Below are 19837 nucleotides of genomic sequence, written 5' to 3'. Positions count from 1 at the left end.
ATTCACGATTTTTTATGTAGGACCTTCAATCATACAATAGCTACAGTCTTTATGATTCCTGAAACTTTTATTGTAAACATATAAATTTGAATGAAGTAGTTTATAAATATACTACCATGTATGACCCTCGGTATATCTTAGAATTTATTCGGTTTATTTAAAAAATAATTTTATTTTGCGACAAACGGTTGCTGGAGGCGGGAATTAGTTGCTTTGCTTGACAATCTGGTTTTTTGTTTTGTATTCTACGGATAGTTTTGAATTTAAAAGTTATGTAAGGGAAAATAAATATTTTATATTAACTTTTGTTTCTAATTTAACATATAAGTATTTAGTTTGGTAAATGTTTTCATCTTCCCAGTGTGCTTGTGACTTCTGGAATTCACAGAAGCAATGATAAAGGTTCAAGCGAAGGTAAATCGTGAAAAATGATTAATAAAGCAGCTTAAAATGGCATTAACACTGCAAATTTATACCGAAGCTTTAGTCAAGGCGACTACTGAATGTGCGGTGGAAAGTGTTAAGGACACTGATATTATACAATTTGTATGCCAGGACGAGCACAGGCTGCACTTAATATGCGATACAAGTGTGTGTGTGCGTGTGTTTGTGGATTAGAGAGGACATAATGTCCTGCAAATTGTGCACATTTTTCAATTTAATGAGGTGCTTATTTTAAATTTCCACATGCATGCACATCCAGGCAATAGAGACAAGTCAAACGACCAGAAACTGAGCATCGAAGGAGGCCATGCAAGGGGTTGACTGACTCTGTCCATGGCATGGCTATTAAAATGCTAAATCGTTGCTGGCCAGAGTTGCAGACGATGGCCATAAATAGCTTCATTTCTTGCCAGATTACTCATACGCCGCGTAGTGCACTACTAACAGATCATTATCATGCAGCAAGCAAAGACTGCATCCTTGAGAGCTATTGCTCTTATTGCTTACCCGCTAAATGCCAAACGAATTATTCCCATAAGCAAAAGCAGGAACATGAAGAATGTGTTTTGATATCAAATTTTGTGGAGATTCTCAAGTTTAAATTGCAATTGATGTGTGTTGTTGAGTTCAACTCTTTTGCATCCACTGAAAAAATTCTAAAATCAAAAATAAAATCTTGAATCAAAATTATATGATGTTAAAATTGCACTAATAAATAAGATAAAGAAATCAAGTATTCTAAAATGTAGATAGCTTAAAATCAATAAAAATAAGTAAGAAAGCTACTGTCGAGTGTGCTCGACTGTGAGATTCTCAAGTTAATTCCAAATTATATATTGCTAAAATACTAAAAATATACCAATTGTAGCTTTAGTAAATAAATTTATTGAGTACTCTATTCAAAATATACCATCAAAATATACCATTTTGCATGTCAGATACCAAGATATAGCCTTTTGTGTGTTTTTAGAATTTTTGCGGTATATTAATATATTAATGACAATGATTATATGATATACATCTACACGGCGAAATGATTTGCGGCATCTGTATTTACAGAGCTAACAGCAAAAATTCTGAAAATTTGGTTCTAATTTTGGAGGAAGGGAATTATAATATCGCAATATCGAAATGTTGTCTTTTCTACCTACAACTTTAATTTTTAGATTTTTATTTTAGGATCGAGAAGTTTTCAAATCCGATTTTGCAAACAATTTTGTAATCTAGTTTTTCTCTCTGTGTATGTATAACTGTATTTCACTTATTAAATGCCCCTTGGCTGTAAAAATTGTGCTTATCCTTGTTGAAGTTGAAATGCGAATCAAAAACCTCAACAAAAACGCAGACGGGCAACAATTGTTAATAAGAACAACAGTAATGAGAATTACAATTACAACAGCGCACGCACTTTAAAATATATTGCGCCTTGTTTACGTATATTTTTTACTGGCAGGCTCACCACACTGCGTATGCGTAATTTTGCACTTGTGCAGACTTTTATTTCGGCTGCAGTGCAATGCTCCTCCTCCTCAACGTGCTCCAACTATCTCGTTAGCTAGGTGGCGTCAGATAAAAAATTAAATTAAAATTTTAATTAAAACAAGCACTTGTCTTTGCAGCCGTCATGATCTTTTTTGCCAGCTCCTCACTCATGACACACAAATTTAAGTCATACACTTTAATGAGCGTAGTTCCTCCTCTGAATTTTCTTTATTTTTGTATCTCCTAGAAGCTTCAAGCGTTGACTCGGCTTCGGCTCAAATGTCAACTAGAGGAAACTTTTTGATGGTGTTTTACTTAAATCAAGAAATGCAATGTGATGTGACTGCGACTGAAACTGTGACTATGACGATGGCTCAGAGCATTGTCTGTGTCTTTTGCCTGCCATTTTGTATTGTGTCTTGACAAAAAGAGGAAACCAGAGTGCGAGTTGGAAGGTGAGTGCGCGGTTTTTACTGCAACTGTATCTGTATCTGTATCTGGTTGGCAGTCTGTGACGTTGAAGTGTTGCGAGTGCAAAATGAGCTGAAAAGGTAATTTATAAAAGTAGCAGAGCAGCAAAGCAAAAGAAACACTGTGAAACGCCATTACGACGAGTCTCGACGACTTCTCGCAGCATGGCCCCAATTCTCGACTTTTATTTGGCCGCAAAAATTCTAAAGTTGAAAGCAAAAAGATTTCTGAATGAAGAAAACTTTTCTACAAATATTTGTGAAAGTATTTCGTGGTAATTTTTTCATAAAAGTAATTATAGAAATAAATGTAGTGTTACTCTTGTAAGAGAAGTAAAATGGCAACTGTTTACAATATTTTTCTACTAATCCTTTAGTTTAATAGATTAATTAGTTAAGGCTTTAATATATTTAAGGTACATTTTTGGTCTGGTTACTATAAAATGCATGGAGAACAAACAAATCTTTTCCTCCTTTGAGGAAAATGCATATTGGTTTCAAGAACATTTGAAATAAGGCTAAGATACTATTTATATATGAGACCATAAATCTTTTTATAAGATTAGAAAATATAGACTTTTCAAAATTTGTAAGAAGAATTCTGAATTATATAACAAAGATATCTTAAAGTTAACATATTGTACAGAATAACCTGCTAGCCATAGGGTATTATAACTTTGTGCCTCCAGAAAATGTATATAACGGCAGAAGGAGGCATATACGACCTTTAAAAGTATATAGTATATATTCTTAAACAGCGCCAAAAGCCCATGCGATAAGGCCATGTTCTTCTATCCGTCTGTCTATCCGTCCGTATGAACATCCATATCTCAGAGACTATACGAGAAAACATTTTTTTATTAAAAGCACTTATTATGGTTGGCGGATACAGATTTTTTTAATTGTTCGCCACGCCCATTTCAGCCCCTTAAATCGATAAAAATCGAATAATAAGCGAAACATTTTTTTGTTTTGGCTGACAGTCTGAAATACTTTTACTTTATGATATATTTTAAAATATATATGATATAAATAAATGTTTGTTTCAGTATATTTTGGTATATTTAATGAAAAAAACCTAACAGTCTTGCTTTTATTCAATATGCGTAGCAGGTATCTTACAGTCGAGCACACTCGAGTGTATCTTTTTAGATTCATTTATATATCAGCAAGTTTAAAATGTATTATCAATTTAAGTATCCCAGTAGCAATAGATAAGACTGAAATAATATAAGAACTTGAAGATGATTAGCATCCTTAAAGATAAAGACATTTTAAAGAAGCTTTGCTTGAACAATATTTGTCATTACATTTAAGTATCCGAGTAGTAATAAATTTAGAGATGCAAATCATCTTCAAGTTCTTACATTATTTCAGTTTTATTTATTGCTACTCGGATACTTCAATGTAATGACAAATATTGTTCAAGCAAAGAATCTTTAAAATGTCTTCAATCTATTATGCCACAATTATTCTTAAAATGTTTCTACAAGTATACATATGTACGTATAATTACAGCATACGTACAAATTTCTATTGAAAAAATAGAGTTTTATAGTTTTTATTATATAAATATACGCAACTTTTGAGGTACTTCAACTTAAATAAGCAAATTGTTATTTATTTATTCCTTATAACTTATCCTTATGAAAAGAGAAATAAAAAAAGCATTTAAATTAGGTTGAATTGAGAAATCTTGAGTAAATGCATTATTTAATGCCTCATTATAAATTTCGTTGAACCAAAGCATCTCGAAAATGGCTTGAGGCTATTATGCCTCAAGCAGACTCATAAAGCATAACCATTATCATAATAACAATAATAATAATAATAATAATCGTTGACATGCGAAGCTGTTAATGGGGCACAGCACATCGACCTCAACTTCGACTTCGATTTCGATTTCGAGGAGCCACGCACAGCAGGATGCTTTGAAATCACAAGAATTAAATCGACCTCCAACAATTTTCAAGCTCATAAATTAAATTTCAATAAATTCATGTTACATTTGTAAAGTGCTTCAGCAGAATGAATGTGTAAAACTTACATTGCTCGCAACCTCAAGAGAGATTGTTGAAATAATCAATAAGTCAAGATTAATATATCAGATAATCACATTAAATACGAGACAAAATGGAGATAAAACAAACTGGGAAGACTGAATTGAATTGCTACACACACTCGTGACCTGCAGAGTTCAGCGATAAAACGAAATAAAAAAACGAACAACGAAAAAGAAAATAACAATAAATAATTGAATTGATTTCTTCTCCTCTCATGCGCTTAGCAGATTTTTCGCTTCTTTTGTTTTCGCTTGCCAATTTCTGGCCAGCGAGATGAAAATTGAAAATTGAATATTTCCGGCGACACAATGGAAGCAAAAGCCGTTTTGTTTCTCCCGTTGTTGCAGTGCCAAGAGATGCTCCATTTTTGTTTTTTGTTTGCGCTCTCAATTGAAAATTGCATGGCTGAGGTGAAGATTTGGAATGTGGAGCGTGGAAAGCGGAAACGGAAATAAGCCAAGCACCTTTTGTACTTTTGTATTCAAGAGCGAAAGATTTGCGTGGAAGTGAAACTCTATAAATTGGAATTCTCATTGTGCTCTCAATGCTCAAATCGGGTTTCCGAATGTCTTTCTATTAATTTGTTTTATATCCTCAAACAACGTTTATATTTAGTGTGTTTATTATTATACAAAGAACTTAACATGAAAGAATACAAAAGATTCTTATTCACAGTTTTCATCATTTAGATTTTTTTAGAATTTGCATGCTACATTTCTTAGAAAAGATTAGTTGCTGTTGGAATTACACGGTTCTAAAAATACGGTGTTTGTTTTAGTTTTGCTTTAATCTTTTTTTATCTGCTCAGAAAAAACAAAGATTCACCGAATTCAGACTGATGTTGTGTGAATATCTGGATAATCCCGGATTTCTTAACCCAAGTACAAACATATTTCGTTTTTATCTCACAAAATTTCTAAGTTCAGGATAAAAATTTCTAAGTTCAGAATTGGTAATTCGTATTGTCTTTTTATTTTATTTTACTGAATATGTGGAATTATGCATTTGTCTTATTTTTATTATAAATTTAGTTTATTTGCTTAAGACTATGAAATATTTATATATATATTTTATAACAAAATAGCGCAGCATATGAAGAAGGTTTCGCAATTGGTTTACTTACTAAGCTAACATATGAGTCAAAGAATACTGAAAAGTAGATTAAAATTATAAAGGAAATTAGATTGAATTGGCATTTACTTTTAATCGCGTGCTTTGAGAATTTAATCCTAAATACATACTTGAAAGTCCACGCTGACTTCTGTAAGTATATATTTTTCTGAGTTCTGACTTTTTCAATTATTATGCATTTGATATAAATTTGGGAGGACATGCAAATGTGCGCAGTCGATAACACGAAAAGCGCCACAAAGTCGCTTGTTTACACTCGCATGTGGAGACTGCGATTACCTCTCCCTTTCATCACGTTGTATCCATCTCGAAACTTCCTTTGGTTTGCGCTACATTCCAGTTCAGTTCAGCTCAAAAGCCACTCTCCAATCAGAGCCGGGCCAGCGTTGGCCACAGCTGCGCTTGTCGCTTGTAATCCCATCGTCCGCTCGCTGCACTTGTAATGCGGCTTAAAAGGGGAACCCGCCATTTTATGGCGCCCCATCAGGAGCTTTTATTTTCCTCTCCTCACTTTTTGGAGCACTTTTCGCGCGCATTTTGAATACATTTTTGAATCAGTGTCGAGGCTGTTTACTTTTTATGCCACTTTTTGCCTCGACTGCAGCTTCAGCCTCAGCTCCGACTCAGCTTCGTTGTCGTTGTGTTTTATACGATTTGTGTACTTCCGGCTTAGTGCCTCCGCATGGGACATGTCCATGTGTGTGCTCCTCCCATTCTCATTTCATTCCCACTCCCATTGCCAGTCCCAGTCCCAATCCCACTCGCCCCTGCCCCCCTGTGCGGACAGTGGCCACTCTTTGCTCGCCTGTTTTTAATTGCATACAGCGCTCAAATAGGATTTGTGCATTGTTTTCTGTGGTGGATTTTATATACATTCTCGCTCGACTCGTTCACAATTTTTTTGCACTCGCTTTTTTTGCGCTCCCTTTTTGTTTTACATGAAATCTCAGTGCAGCTATTTTTTTTGCTTTTGTTTTGGTCGCATTTTAATGTCAGTTTAATTCAATACCCTGGCGAGTCTCTAATGCGCTCAAGCAGGGAATAGGAAGCGGCGGTTCATTGTCCATTATCCGCTGCCTGGTTGCCTGGTTGCAGGTTGCAGGCGCCGCTTTTGTTGCAACTGTAATTAAATTGTGGCCAAAGTGCGACCAGCTTGCCACATTTTTTTGTGTTTAGTCAATTTGAATGCCAGAGCTATGTGCAACTGTGAGCGAGTATTTCAATGCGTTGGATTAGCGTGGGGCAAGTCCAATTTGTGGTCAACTCTCGCAAGAGAATAAAAAGAAGAAAACGAATAAGAATGCTGCAGTTGCTTGTGCTCGACTGTGATATATCCGCTACCCATTTTCAATGAAAACAAAACTGTATAGTATTATGTCGTTAAAAATATAGCAAATTCATATACTGACAATTTAAAAATATACCGAAAGTTATATTTGGTATATCGATATACAAATACATTTAAAGTATGTATTTGATTACAAAATATACCAATAAATAAATTAATATACTGCGAAGTACTAAAAAATGTACAACAAAATTATACCATAGCATACAAAATATACCAAAGTAGTTTGGTATCAATAAATTAGTGGACTGAAAAGATATACAGGATGCCTCAGATAACAAAATATACCAAAACAGTTTTGTATTACATCGTTAAAGTATTCAAAATGAATACACTAAAAATCCAAAATGTATTAAAAGTTATATTTGGTATATCTATATACTATTACATTCAACATATTTAATAGTACAAAATATACCAAATTGTCAAGCAATTCAATTAGCACCTTACAACAGCTGCCGTTTTTTGCCATATAAAATGAATTCTTAAATAACTTCCAAGTTATGTAGTTTGATGTTTATTTATTATTATGAGTGCCAAGAATCGCGACTCTACTTTGAAATTACAGTGAGATATAATACCCTTCTACGGGTAGACGGATTAAAAAACGACACCATTAAGATGATGAGGATAATGAATACGAGTCGGTTTCAACTATGAATAACTGGTTTAAAGGACAAATGAAAGTCAGCGAAAGGCAATGAAAATTGAAATCCAATAAGAAACGAGCAATAAATCAAATTTAAATTTAATTAAAAGCCGACACGCCTCACTGCGGTTGCCAACGAGGCGATGTGGCGACAGTTGGCGACTGTTTCACTTCGCTCTTCTCTCTTCTCTCTGCTGCTCTGGCTGTGGCTGCAGCTGTGGTCTGAAGGACCATGGTGGTCCTTTGGCTCCTGCTGCTGTTTGTCTTTGGATATGCACACCTGGTAGCGCGTTTAGTGGGCGTGTCTGCCTCAATTATGAACAACACGCTATGCGAAATAATTTCACTTGTAAATATTTAAAATGTCGACAGAGAAACAGAGACTAAACGGGGGGAGACAAAGTGGTGGCCGCGGGCAAACTCAAAAACAAAACACACGCACACACACATACACACGCACACGCACTGGTAATGTATACAGGGATATGTAAATATGTACACATGTTGACAAAGCAGCAGAAGGAGATGCTCTGGGAAAAGAAAATAACTTGAATAATGTGTACAAATAATCTCATGCTCCACATGCGTGTATGGTTGAGCATGTATGTGTAATTACAAAGCACACAATGCATAGAGAGAGACATAGAGAGACAGAGAGAGACAGAGAGAGAGAGGGAGAGGGAGTATGTCTGCATAAATATTTATTGTATAGTATGTTCAATTGCATTGCCAACGGCAACCACCAGGTCGAATGAGTGATTTTTGCTTTGATTCATATAAATCACACAACAGGACAATGACCATCACACACACACACACACACACATGCTAGCCTGTGGTCAGTCGGTTACATAAACGTTATTATTTTTCTATAAAATAATTTATTGCCCAATTTGATGCAATTTAAATCAATTTTGACAACAAATTATATTTCACAGTAATTGCGAACAATGTTCAATATAATGCGCAACATTGTAAATAATCCAAGTGTAACATGAAATTACATAAACATAAATTGTACACGAAAATATTGACATCAGCCTGTAAATAATGTGATTATTTGTTATAGTCGTCAATGCTTTGAAACTTTACGAGGGCAAAAATTGTTGATTGGCATTTCAGTTCATCAATATGTTAACCAACAATTTATAGAGTGTATGAGTAAATAATTATAAGGTTATCAACTTTATTGAAGAGAAAATAAATATATTTTTCAAATTGTTGATTTTAGCTCAGCTTTATTTAGCACTAGACAGCTGAGCTTGCAGCTTTTGTGAGGTTGCAACAGCATCTAGATAAATTCACAAAACTAATATTAAAAAATGATATTAAAAGGTATATATTCGATAAGCTTTTATTGTTGTGAAAATTGCAGCAAGGAAGAGCAAAAATAAATTCTAATATGAATGCGATACTCAAATACGAATGAATGTGTTTCATATTCATTTGCAGTCTGTCAAAGCAAAAAGAACAAAACACTGACCACAACATAATTCTGAAAGCAAAAGCATTTTGTTGTTAACATTGATATTTAAAAGAGGAAACAACTGTATATGCAAACGTAGAAAGCGAGTGCAAATTGTTTGCTGAACACAGACATACACACATATGTATGTATGTACGTACTACGTATATATCTATTGATGTACTTTGTGTAATTGCAAGTGCAACCCTCAACAAATATGTCTGTTTGCTAGTGCAAGCGAGTATGCGATACTCGATTATCAAAGATAACGTTAGCTGATCGTGTCTGATACACAGACGTACTCACATACATGCAAGAGTACATGTTCACCTGCCTTTGCAAAAGCAAAGAGCACAGATCTCAACAACAACAACCAAAAAGGGAGAAAACAAAGGAGAGTAAGTGCGAGAGCTCTGCATTGCACTATGGGGCATTTTCCATTTTAGCTGGCATTTAATATTACGAGTAAACCATAAGAGATTTTTTATTGCAGTTTTTGGTATTATGTTACTATATTCCCAAGGAATGTATCATAGAAAAGTAGGCATGGCAACAGCTCTACCACCCACAAAAATCTGAAAAAAATTGAATATTACGGACACCTGTGAAGTTAGTATTATACAATTTTTACACCAATATGTATTTACGTTTCAGAATTCGACACGCCCATTAAAATTTTTCCCCGCCCCTTCCTCCCTCAAAATTTTTAAAAAATTGTATATTTTAAGCAATTTTAGAGATAAAGACCCCATTCTTGGTAGACATAATATAAATCCTAGCCCGGATGTGCACTGCAAATTTTGTGATCGATCGATCGGATCAAAAACAAAAAACAGAAAAAGACAACTATTGATGGATTAAGAATTGATAAAATCCAGCTTAAAGAGCTTTTAAAAAATTACAAAATATTAGTATAAACACACAATTTGATTAAATATTTACATTTAACATATAGTACAAACATGCGAAATTATTATCCATTTCTTCTTTTTTTTATTAATAGCTTTGAACGTAAATAAATGAATAACAAAGATGACTGAAAAAAAATATGCAAACTTAGCGCGCGTGCTTTCGGATGCAACAGCTGACTTTACAGCTGCTATGCTCAAAAGAGCTGTTAGATATACATGTTTTTGGTATGAGCCATAACAGTTTGATGTTCTGTTAATGCATTGGAATTGGAACACTTTTCAAAAACGCCTAAATGCCAGCTAAAGTGGAAAATGCCCCATAGTGCATTGTATCATACTCACTCAGGCTTGCATATGTATGTGTTCTCAAGAAACGTTTTTGACCTGCGTGTTTTTATACGTAAATTGAATTGACTAAAATGAAAACATTTCTTAAATGCACTTGCAGATCGAATTATGGAAAACCGTTTCTTAGTGAGAAAGTATGCATTTTAGTTTATTTTATTGTGTGAGTGAGTGAACTTCTAGGTGAGTGAACTTTTTAGGTATTCTTGCTTAATCCAGTCACTAGTCATTTGTCATCAATCACCAGTCAGGAACAAATTATAAATAGATAAGAAATAAATAATGGTTGATATATAAATAATTTCTAACGAAGAGCAAACCTTATTCTTCTTATTGAAGTTTTTGAAAAATAGAATACTCACTTTTTTTGTTATACCCTATAAAATAAACTATAGGGTCTTCTTCAGAAGATGTCAGTACGCGCTCTATTGTGACGAGAAAAAAGTGCTCTGTTGATTGTCATTAAATATTTAGAAGTTTTATGGCCATTTGCCACAGTGGCTGGCATTTGGTGGCATTTGACGAGCTCACATGATCCGCGAAATAAATTTCCGTTGAATGTGCTTAATAAAATAAAAATGAAAGCGCAGGCACTTTGTTTTACGAAGGCATAAAGTTTATGCGGAAACTCGTGTGTCGCTTCTGCCAGCACACACAAAGGAAAATTAAATAAAGGCCGGTGAAGAACAGAAGGCGAGGAAAGACACAAACAACAAAACTAAGAAAACTCGGCAAGGTGACAGAAACAGGAACAGCTCGAGTCTGGCAAATACAGATACAGATACAGATACAGATAGAGGTACAAATACTGCTACAGATGATGTATAAAAACATCAACGGCGACAAGGCAAAGTTGTTAGAGTCAGTTCAAGAAGCAGTTGCTGGTCTGAGGAAGGTGACAGAGACGGGGTAAGTGAGGGGCGTCAAAACATAAAAAAAAGGAAAACAAAAAAAAAACATTTGGCGGCACCATTCGGCGCTGTTTTTGACACCTGCGCACACAGGTTGCCCACGAAGATGGGAAATGAGAAAATAAGGAGCAGCGAAACACAGCGGCGGACAAGAAGAGTGTTGACGCTTGGAGATGGGGATGGGGATGGGGATGGGCAAAGATGCCAGATGCCAGATGCTGGTGGGGGAGCGGGCACGGAAGCGAGGAGGGGGACAGCGATAAAAACCCGACTTGGCCAGCATTTTAAAGGCAAAGAGGGCCAAATTCGCCTTTAACTTTTTACGTTTGCGCAACGAATCGAGCGAAGCGTCCCCAAATTGCCCGTCTAATTGGCATGCAGAGGTCGTACACGGTTCACTGAGTGCCACGATGCGGCGCCACAAAATGCTGCACCTGGCAACTGGTGTGGCATTCTCTTTTCATGCCCAAAAGCCGCTGAGCCAAGCAGCTGTCTGTTTATTTCTTGAAAAGTTTGACAACTTTAATTGATATAAGAAAATGTAACACTATTTAAAAAAATAAAAAAGTATTTTCAGTGTTGATTTCGAATTACCATTTAAATTAAATTCTTCAATTTTATTCTTAATTTTAGAAAATGTAACATTATTGATAAAATATGATTGCATTTATTGTATATTTTTGATATCTTTTTATATTTGAGAGCATAGCAAGTCTTGAAGTGATAGTCAGGTATACATTATTCAAGAAAATATGATTCTAATTAAATGAAGATTTTTAGCGTAGAACAATAGTTTGATTATATATAAGTTGTATATGTAAAAATTAACAACTATTATTGATTTAAAAATGTGTACAAAAACACATTTTTATTGTTCACTAGTTAGGATTGTTACATTATTTTAATTATTGTTTACAAGTTCCAAGTTCCAAATATTAAAACTCGAAAAGGTTTTTTATCACGTATCTCAGAGCTCTTCTTTGTCGTTAAAAAGTTAACAAAATACTATAGAATTGGTAGAGAAAAAAGTGGCGCTATTAAAAAAGATTTTTATACATACATACACTAAAAAAAGATTTTTATACATACATACATGTAGTGTAGACAGGTAAAATAGTTAAATTAATTTAAATTTTGTTTTAAAACTCGATCGAAATTAAAATGTATATAATTTGTATACCCTTAAGTTGTTAAACCTAATTCTTAAATGTATTATCCCTTAATATATAAAGTGAATAGAAACAAAACTCTCAAAATCAAATAGCAAATGACATTGAAAGCTGGCTGCAGTAATTAAAATAATTCATACTAAATTTTGTATAACAATTTACAAATCTTGAATAAGTCTCTATTATTTTAAAACATTTTATTTTTACAGATGTCCTTGAAAATTAATGAATATTTCATATACTATTATACTATACAGTCAGAGGCTTTATATTTTAATTATTTATTGTGTTATCCTTGCACACACTCCATTATATCAGAACGGTTTTCCAGCGGCAAGAATATAATATATATGCATGTCATCTATGCGATGCTTATTATAACACCTATTGCGTTCTCCTTTAATTTGTGTGTCAAGTGAGTGTAGCATAAATACTTTCTATGTGATTGACATACATATGCAGATGACACTTGAGCAGAAGAGCTTTGTTTGTCTCAACATTTGCACCTGTGTCATGCGATATTTGCCACACTTAACCCATGCACCAATACCAATTCAGTCGGGGCAAAACACAAATTGTGGGGTGAGGTTTTGGGGGAGTCTAATCCAAGCACGTGCTGCCTGTGAGCGTGTTGAACAGCTGTTTACCTCAGCGCGTAAACAAAAGTCATATGACGGCGGAAATCGCTCTCGCAGCCTCTCTTGAGCTCGCTCTCTCGCTCTCTCTTTCGCACGTTGCAGAGCTTTTGCGCTCTCAGATAAATTGAACCGTTTCGCTCAGGCAAACTTCACTTTCATTTACAGTTACAGTTACATTTACAGTTGCAGTTGATAGCGACAGCTTTTGTGTTGTGGCTTCAGTTGGTCGTGGCAAGCCAAAGCTTGAGGTTGTCGTCGTCAGTGTCGTCGTCGTCGTGTTTACCGTTTGCTTGTTCGTCGTCAAAGCTTCGTGCAGCTTGCGACTTGCGAAGCGCGCTCAGTTCTTGTGCAAACGGCCGCAGGACAACACTCTGTCCCTCGTTTTGCTTTCGCGACAATTCCGTTTTGTAAGTTCGCATTGTGTAATAAACGCGATTCGACATGCTCGAATTTAATTTAATTGAAATTACAATCGAAATTCCGAGACTTGTCTGCTTTTACTAGCGACTGTTGCAGTTTTGTGACCCCTTGAGAAACATAAAAACGCGCACGTGTCGCACTCATCAATCTGAATTCGTCAATCGACAATCGTCAGGCGTTAATCCAACAGTTCCCCCTTCGCTCCTCACTACTCACACTGTTTGCATTTCACTTGACTGGATTTGCTTTACGAGTACACAGCACGCCCTGAAGTGTGTCCCGTTTTGATTTTTATTGCCGTGCCACGAGAACCTTTTCTCTGTCGCAGTCGCTTTCTCTGTCTCTGTTCCTGTTCCTGTTGCGAGGGTTTCTCTCAACTTTTGCATAAATTATTCTGCGCGCCAAGTGGGGCAATAAAAAACATCTCTCGAATCTTTTGAAATATTGAGCAAGCCCTTTTGCTCTGCTCTGACTTTCCTTTATTCCGCCCCTTTTTCCTTTTTCGCTTTTTGTTTTGGCCATTTTACCTATGTGACGAACATGTGGCTAAAAGGATAACAAGCGTTTGGCTGGACTCTGTGTGAGGGCACAAAAAAAGGCAGTTTGAAGTGCTTGAAAGTGCAGTTGACAAGCTGAATTTGAACATCAAGAAAAGCAACTGCTTGTGTTGATTGTCAATCACAGTTTTTTTTCTCTGAGTTTTTAAATAATCGTTCAGGCTTTCAAAAAAAAAAAAATGATTCGACCATCTGTTGTAGTCAATAGTGCTTCCTGAATCTAAGCTAAAAATCTATGAAGTCTTTGAATTTTCAGAAATCACACATCATAGTTTTTTTCTGAAGTGGCTTTGAGTAATCGCTTTTTTTATATACCATGATTTTTTTATTTGCGTTGAAGGTAGATTGCATTCGAACTATAAGCTAAAATCTATGATTTCAAATTGTTGAAAACGCACAATACAATTTCATTTTCAAGTAATCGCTTCCAGTTTCTGTAGTCCTCACATTTAATGCTTAATTCCAAAATTAATCGCTTCTGCTCTGATGTATGTGGTGTGTTATAAATGAATCCATGACTTGTGATATTATTGCGTATAATAAACCATTTCATTGCCAACCATCAGTCACCATCTTAGCGCAGCTCTTGGGATTCCGCTCAAAAAAAATTATATATATTATAGCCATTCCTCAGCAGTCTCTGATGACTCTGGTGCTGAGAATGGAGTTGGAGGCTTTAGTTGAAGTCGACAACATCATTCTTCATTAGAGCGTCGACATATCAGAGGCTTTTGGCTGTCGCACAATTTTTGGCCGCTTTTTGATATTTTCACAATGTTTCATTTCCATACAAAATTGCCGAAAATGAAAAACAGAAACAAATTCTGCAAAAAAGATTGCAATGCGAGGCAAAACGTGAGCCTGTACAAAAAAAGAGAAAGAGAGAAGATTCCGTTACTGCGAGCTCTCGAGCTTGAAAAATTGCTGCAATTAGTACGCTTGGAGGTCAACCAACGAACCAAACCAACCAACGAGTCCTGCTAAAACAACGTGTGCCAGCCAAGAAATATGTGACACCAATTTTTTGACGTCATTTTTTTTCAGGCCACACATTTGCCAGACATACGACAGATTCTAAACGTTTGTTAAAGTTACGATTGCCAAGAGGCTGCCATTTTTAATGACCAGCATTTTTAAGACGAGCAAAAAAGTTGAGAGTGCTTAATGATTTCTCTTAAACTGAAAGTTTCGCATTTAAAATGAATTATATTTCAAAAAATTAAATTAAATGAACTCAAATTAAATTCGAATTAATTTTAAGTTTTTGTTAATAATATTTTGTTAACTTAAAACATATAATTTTTGTGATTAAGCTCTACACAAATTTGGTGAACTGTTGTGATTAAACTTAAATTCGTAAGCTGTTCAAATTTTATATAAAAAAAAAATACCATCGGTTTAATTCTGGTTTTGGTAAAATTTTTTAGGCCAATGAATTGCAAAATTAAATAGAATAATTGGGCATACAAAATGCACTTGTAATTTAAAGAGAAAAAGAGAAAAGAATTCAAATTGATAGCCGAAAAAGAAAGCGAAAAGAGCAAAGTGTGAAAAGTGTTTTTGTGTGTGCGAAAGTGAGAAATGCGCCAGAGCAAACGCGTAAGGAATCCGAAACAGTTGCCACACAATTCAGAACCGACTCCGAGACAGAATCGGAATAAGAATCAACAAGCGAATCAACAGAGCAGCAACACCACAGCCAAAGGATCAACAGTCGCCACCAGGCCGATGAGGCAGAACAATAAAGCTGGCGGAGCAGCTTACAGCTGCGGATTCGGATTCGGTTTGCGGGTGTCGAGGTCGGAGTCGGTGTCGAGAATGCGAGGAGTGGCATTGCCCCTTCTCCTTGGGCTGCTGATGCTGCTTCAGCTCCTTGCTCCGACACTGTCGACGCCCTCGCCCTCATCCATGCAGTCGCCACAGAAGCGAGGTAAGCTGAAAGTCTCCTTCTCCTTTTCTGTCTTCTTGCTTGTCGTCTTCTTATGCCCCACATTGTGGATATTTTATTTTTGTCGCTGGCGGGCAACGTCGTCATTGTGTGTGTGTGGTTTTGGGGGAAATGGCAAATAAATGTCAAATAACAGTAGCTGCCTTTGCTCCCTTAGCTCCTGCTGCACACATGTTTGGATATATTGGCCATTGTTGTGCTGGTAAATACGCAAAAGACGTCAGCACAAAAGCGCACTGTACCACGTTGCGTATACGCGCTGTTGTTCTCTGCCCCGTTGTTGGGGGCAACAACGAACTGCCGCTGACATCTTGAGTTTGCCTTTCATATTAACTAACAGCGAGCGAAACATAGCGAACGAAAGAGACAGTCATAGAAAGAGAGAGATGGAAGAGAGAGAGAGAGAGATGGAAGAGAGAGAGGGACCACATTTTATGAACATTGCATTGCTTTCAACTCGCTGACATAATGGAAAATTGAATTGCTGCGAAATGGCAGCGAACGAGGAGCAGCTAGAACTCCTGTTTGTTATGGCTTGTTGCCTGCGATGCAATTAGATGAACAGCGCTAAGGGATGCAAAGCATAATTAAGGCCAAGCAACTCAATTGCATAGCATCGTCCTGGCATGACATTAGATAATCACAACGATGACAAACTCGAAAGTGGTTCAGCGACTGCATTCAGTTCCGAGAGTCAGGAACTGAATCAGCTCGGTGAAATAACTTGAATTATGTCTCTGAACTCGAGTTGCTGACTGACTGTTTATCAAGATTCTAAGCATTGACTAATAATTCTCTAAGATACTTAAAAAAGTTAGATGAATTGAAATTTTCCCAATGAATTCATAGATCTTTAAATAATAATCAAAAAATGAAAATTATTCTTAAAAATTTTTTTTTTTAAGTCAATTTTATACATTTACACATAATGCAATAAATTTGTTTGAAAATTTCAAGTTCTATTAAGCATATGTAACAATTGTTTGCAGTTTTTACATCTTGTTATATATCTTGTTAAGAAGTATAATACAAAAATAAATATTATCTATAACAAATTGTAATTTCCTTTTTTTCTCGCTAACCGTTGGTTAAAAGGGTAACAAAACCTTAAACCTTCTTGGTATATACCATCATAATCTGGGAAAAAACGACTGCTACTTGGGTCTTAGCTGCTTTGGAATATCGATAAACAAAATATATCCTTCGGTATATCTAAGTATTTTTTATTATTTAAGTACGGTACTTTTTTTTTTAATATTAATACTGCACTGATTTTATTGAAAATATGTAGCGAGTATCTCACAGTCGAGAACACTCGACTGCAGCTTTCTAACTTGCTTTTATAATAATTTTTAAAAAGTAATAGACTCAAGGGTTAATTAACAGTACTTTATTACACTTTTTAATAGAACTATAAGGTCAACAACACGCACCATTTTATTGTAAATATGGTTACAATTTTGTGAGTCAAATTAAAGACTTGCTAACTACTCTTATTGAGCACCAGGGACAAATAGCAATTCCAAATGAGTGCAATAAACTGCACGTAGATGACTTGAAAGTTGATGGGGATCAATGCGAAGTTAATCACCTGAGCCATGGGCCAAAGCAGATAGCTGCGAGCCATGATCATCAAATAGCATTCCTTTATACGCTTCACAATATCCCTGTGCATTTCTCCATTCACAAAGGGCACCAGATACGTCAGCGTCAATGTGAATATCGGGGAGAAGCACGCTTGATCAATGAGCATCTTTTTGACAGCTCGCTGCAGTGATGGCTGCTCCTTGACCACCAAATCGTCTAGAGTCATGTACCATTTGCGTAAGACGGGTCCACAGAAGCACAGACCAATCGAGGCGAAGCGAGCTGTTCGTCCTGCATTGTAATCTTTGTACGATTTCTTCTCGATTGCCAGTTGTGCAATCACATCTCCTGCGCCCATGATGATGGCACAATTTAGTCCTTCGCGAGCCAAAACTTGCAGAGACATTATTTCTCAATGTTTATTTTAAAAATTTGAAGTTAAAAGTTTCACTTTAAAATTTGGTTTAAATTAACTGTGTAACTGTCTCAATTTGATACTTTATTGTTGCTAAGGTTTACAAATTGTGTAAGAGATTTAAATCACACAGCAACCTTGTGCACAGATTTTCACATAAGTATTTCAAAAATACAAATCTATTTCATTATTAATATATTTAATTTTAAGATTAATAGTAACAAGTAAGAATACTACAGTCGAGCCATCCATTATGAGCAAAGCAGTGCGGTATTTTTCTTAAAATATACCAAATAAATATAACGTAACGCTGCCTAAATATCCTGAAGGCTATTTTTGTTGTTTTATTTTGCTATCACTTAATAAATATAAATTCTGTTGGTTTTGCTGCTTAGATTTCTATTGTACCATTAATTTGATGGGATTTGCTCAATTCCGGGATTTTAAATACAACTTAATAAAGCAGAGCACTCGAAATGCTAAAATCATCAAAAATCTGAAGAGCTACGTGACTTAAGTGACGTTTCAGCTGGTCTTCTGCTTAGGATTGAGACACGACGAATAAGAGAACGAGAAGGAGGACTTGGACTAGGACACAGCGTGCGGTCCTGTGTGTTCCATTATTGTGTGCTGTCCCTTTGTCTTGTGAACTTTATTGAGCTGGCTGAGCTAGTCTCTCTCTCTCTTGGTTGATTGCCACCCTCTGACACTCTGACCCGTGGCCTAAGTTCTCCTTCTCCTCCTCCGTTCTGGTGTCCGGGCAGCCGCAGAGCTAACTGGATTCATGAACTTTTGCTTTCATTTGACGCTGGGGAACAATATTGTATCCTGGCTGCTGTAGCCTTTTTTTCTGTGTGCTCAGTTGCTCATCTTTGTTGTGAGCGAGAGAGAGACAAAGCAGTTGGGGGAAGTTGACTCTATGACCGACACAGATGCCGCGACTCGACTCGACTCGAGTCGAACAACATGCTTCATTTTATTATGCAACAAAAGCAGCCTGAGAAGAATAAGGAATGAACAAAAACAAAAAAAGAAAAACCAAAAAACTTGCAAAACAAAAAACTTGACGCGACATTGTCGTAAATAAGAAGCAAAAACTTTTGTTTGTATCTCATTCTTGCTGCTTGCCACCTCACCCCGCCCCACATCAGTTTCCTGCCGTCAAGAGGAAAAAAACTTGTGAATATGATAAGTTTGTTGTTGGCGCTCTCGCATTGTTATTGTTCCGGGGACATAAATTTGCGCTAATCCAATGTGGGCACAGTTTATAGGTGAAGTGAACTTCATGGATACTTGAGTGCCAAGTTGTAGATACTTCTTCATATGCATAAATGTCTCATTTCAGTTGAAAGTTTTACGGCTTGCGAAGCATGAAATGTGCAACAAATTGAGCAAAGTCTGGAAGTTGAGGCAACTCGAATGAATTCAATAGGCAACAAAAAGTTATCTTTATTTATCGCCTCACTAAACAACTCGACGCACTTCGAAGAATTACTAAATACTAAATACTAAATACTAAATACTAAATACTAAATACTAAATACTAAATACTAAATACTAAATACTAAATACTAAATACTAAATACTAAATACTAAATACTAAATACTAAATACTAAATACTAAATACTAAATACTAAATACTAAATACTAAATACTAAATACTAAATACTAAATACTAAATACTAAATACTAAATACTAAATACTAAATACTAAATACTAAATACTAAATACTAAATACTAAATACTAAATACTAAATACTAAATACTAAATACTAAATACTAAATACTAAATACTAAATACTAAATACTAAATACTAAATACTAAATACTAAATACTAAATACTAAATACTAAATACTAAATACTAAATACTAAATACTAAA

The 19837-nt window shown here is 35.5% G+C and overlaps 1 protein-coding gene and 1 long non-coding RNA gene across 3 annotated transcripts in view; both read left to right on the top strand.

Annotated features, from left to right (window-relative positions):
- Positions 1–324: 324 nt before the first annotated feature.
- On the top strand, positions 325–2669 carry LOC133845450 (uncharacterized). Of its 2 annotated transcripts, XR_009894774.1 has the most exons (4): positions 325–414; positions 482–1069; positions 2174–2381; positions 2435–2669. It is a non-coding gene; the product is annotated as an uncharacterized LOC133845450 (long non-coding RNA). The 2 variants fall into 2 exon arrangements; XR_009894773.1 differs by having other exon boundaries at positions 365–1069.
- Positions 2670–13242: 10573 nt separating this feature from the next.
- The window catches only part of LOC133841724 (uncharacterized), a 78787-nt gene continuing 72192 nt past the window's right edge, over positions 13243–19837 (top strand). Inside the window, 2 exon segments of the mRNA XM_062274414.1 lie at positions 13243–13433; positions 15431–15933. Of these exon segments, the coding sequence (XP_062130398.1) occupies positions 15585–15933 (349 nt within the window). The 5' untranslated portion in view covers positions 13243–13433; positions 15431–15584.

The sequence above is a fragment of the Drosophila sulfurigaster genome, chromosome 3, assembly GCF_023558435.1.
Source record: "Drosophila sulfurigaster albostrigata strain 15112-1811.04 chromosome 3, ASM2355843v2, whole genome shotgun sequence".
Lineage (NCBI taxonomy): Eukaryota > Metazoa > Arthropoda > Insecta > Diptera > Drosophilidae > Drosophila > Drosophila sulfurigaster.
This window is presented reverse-complemented; position numbering and strand designations above follow the sequence as displayed.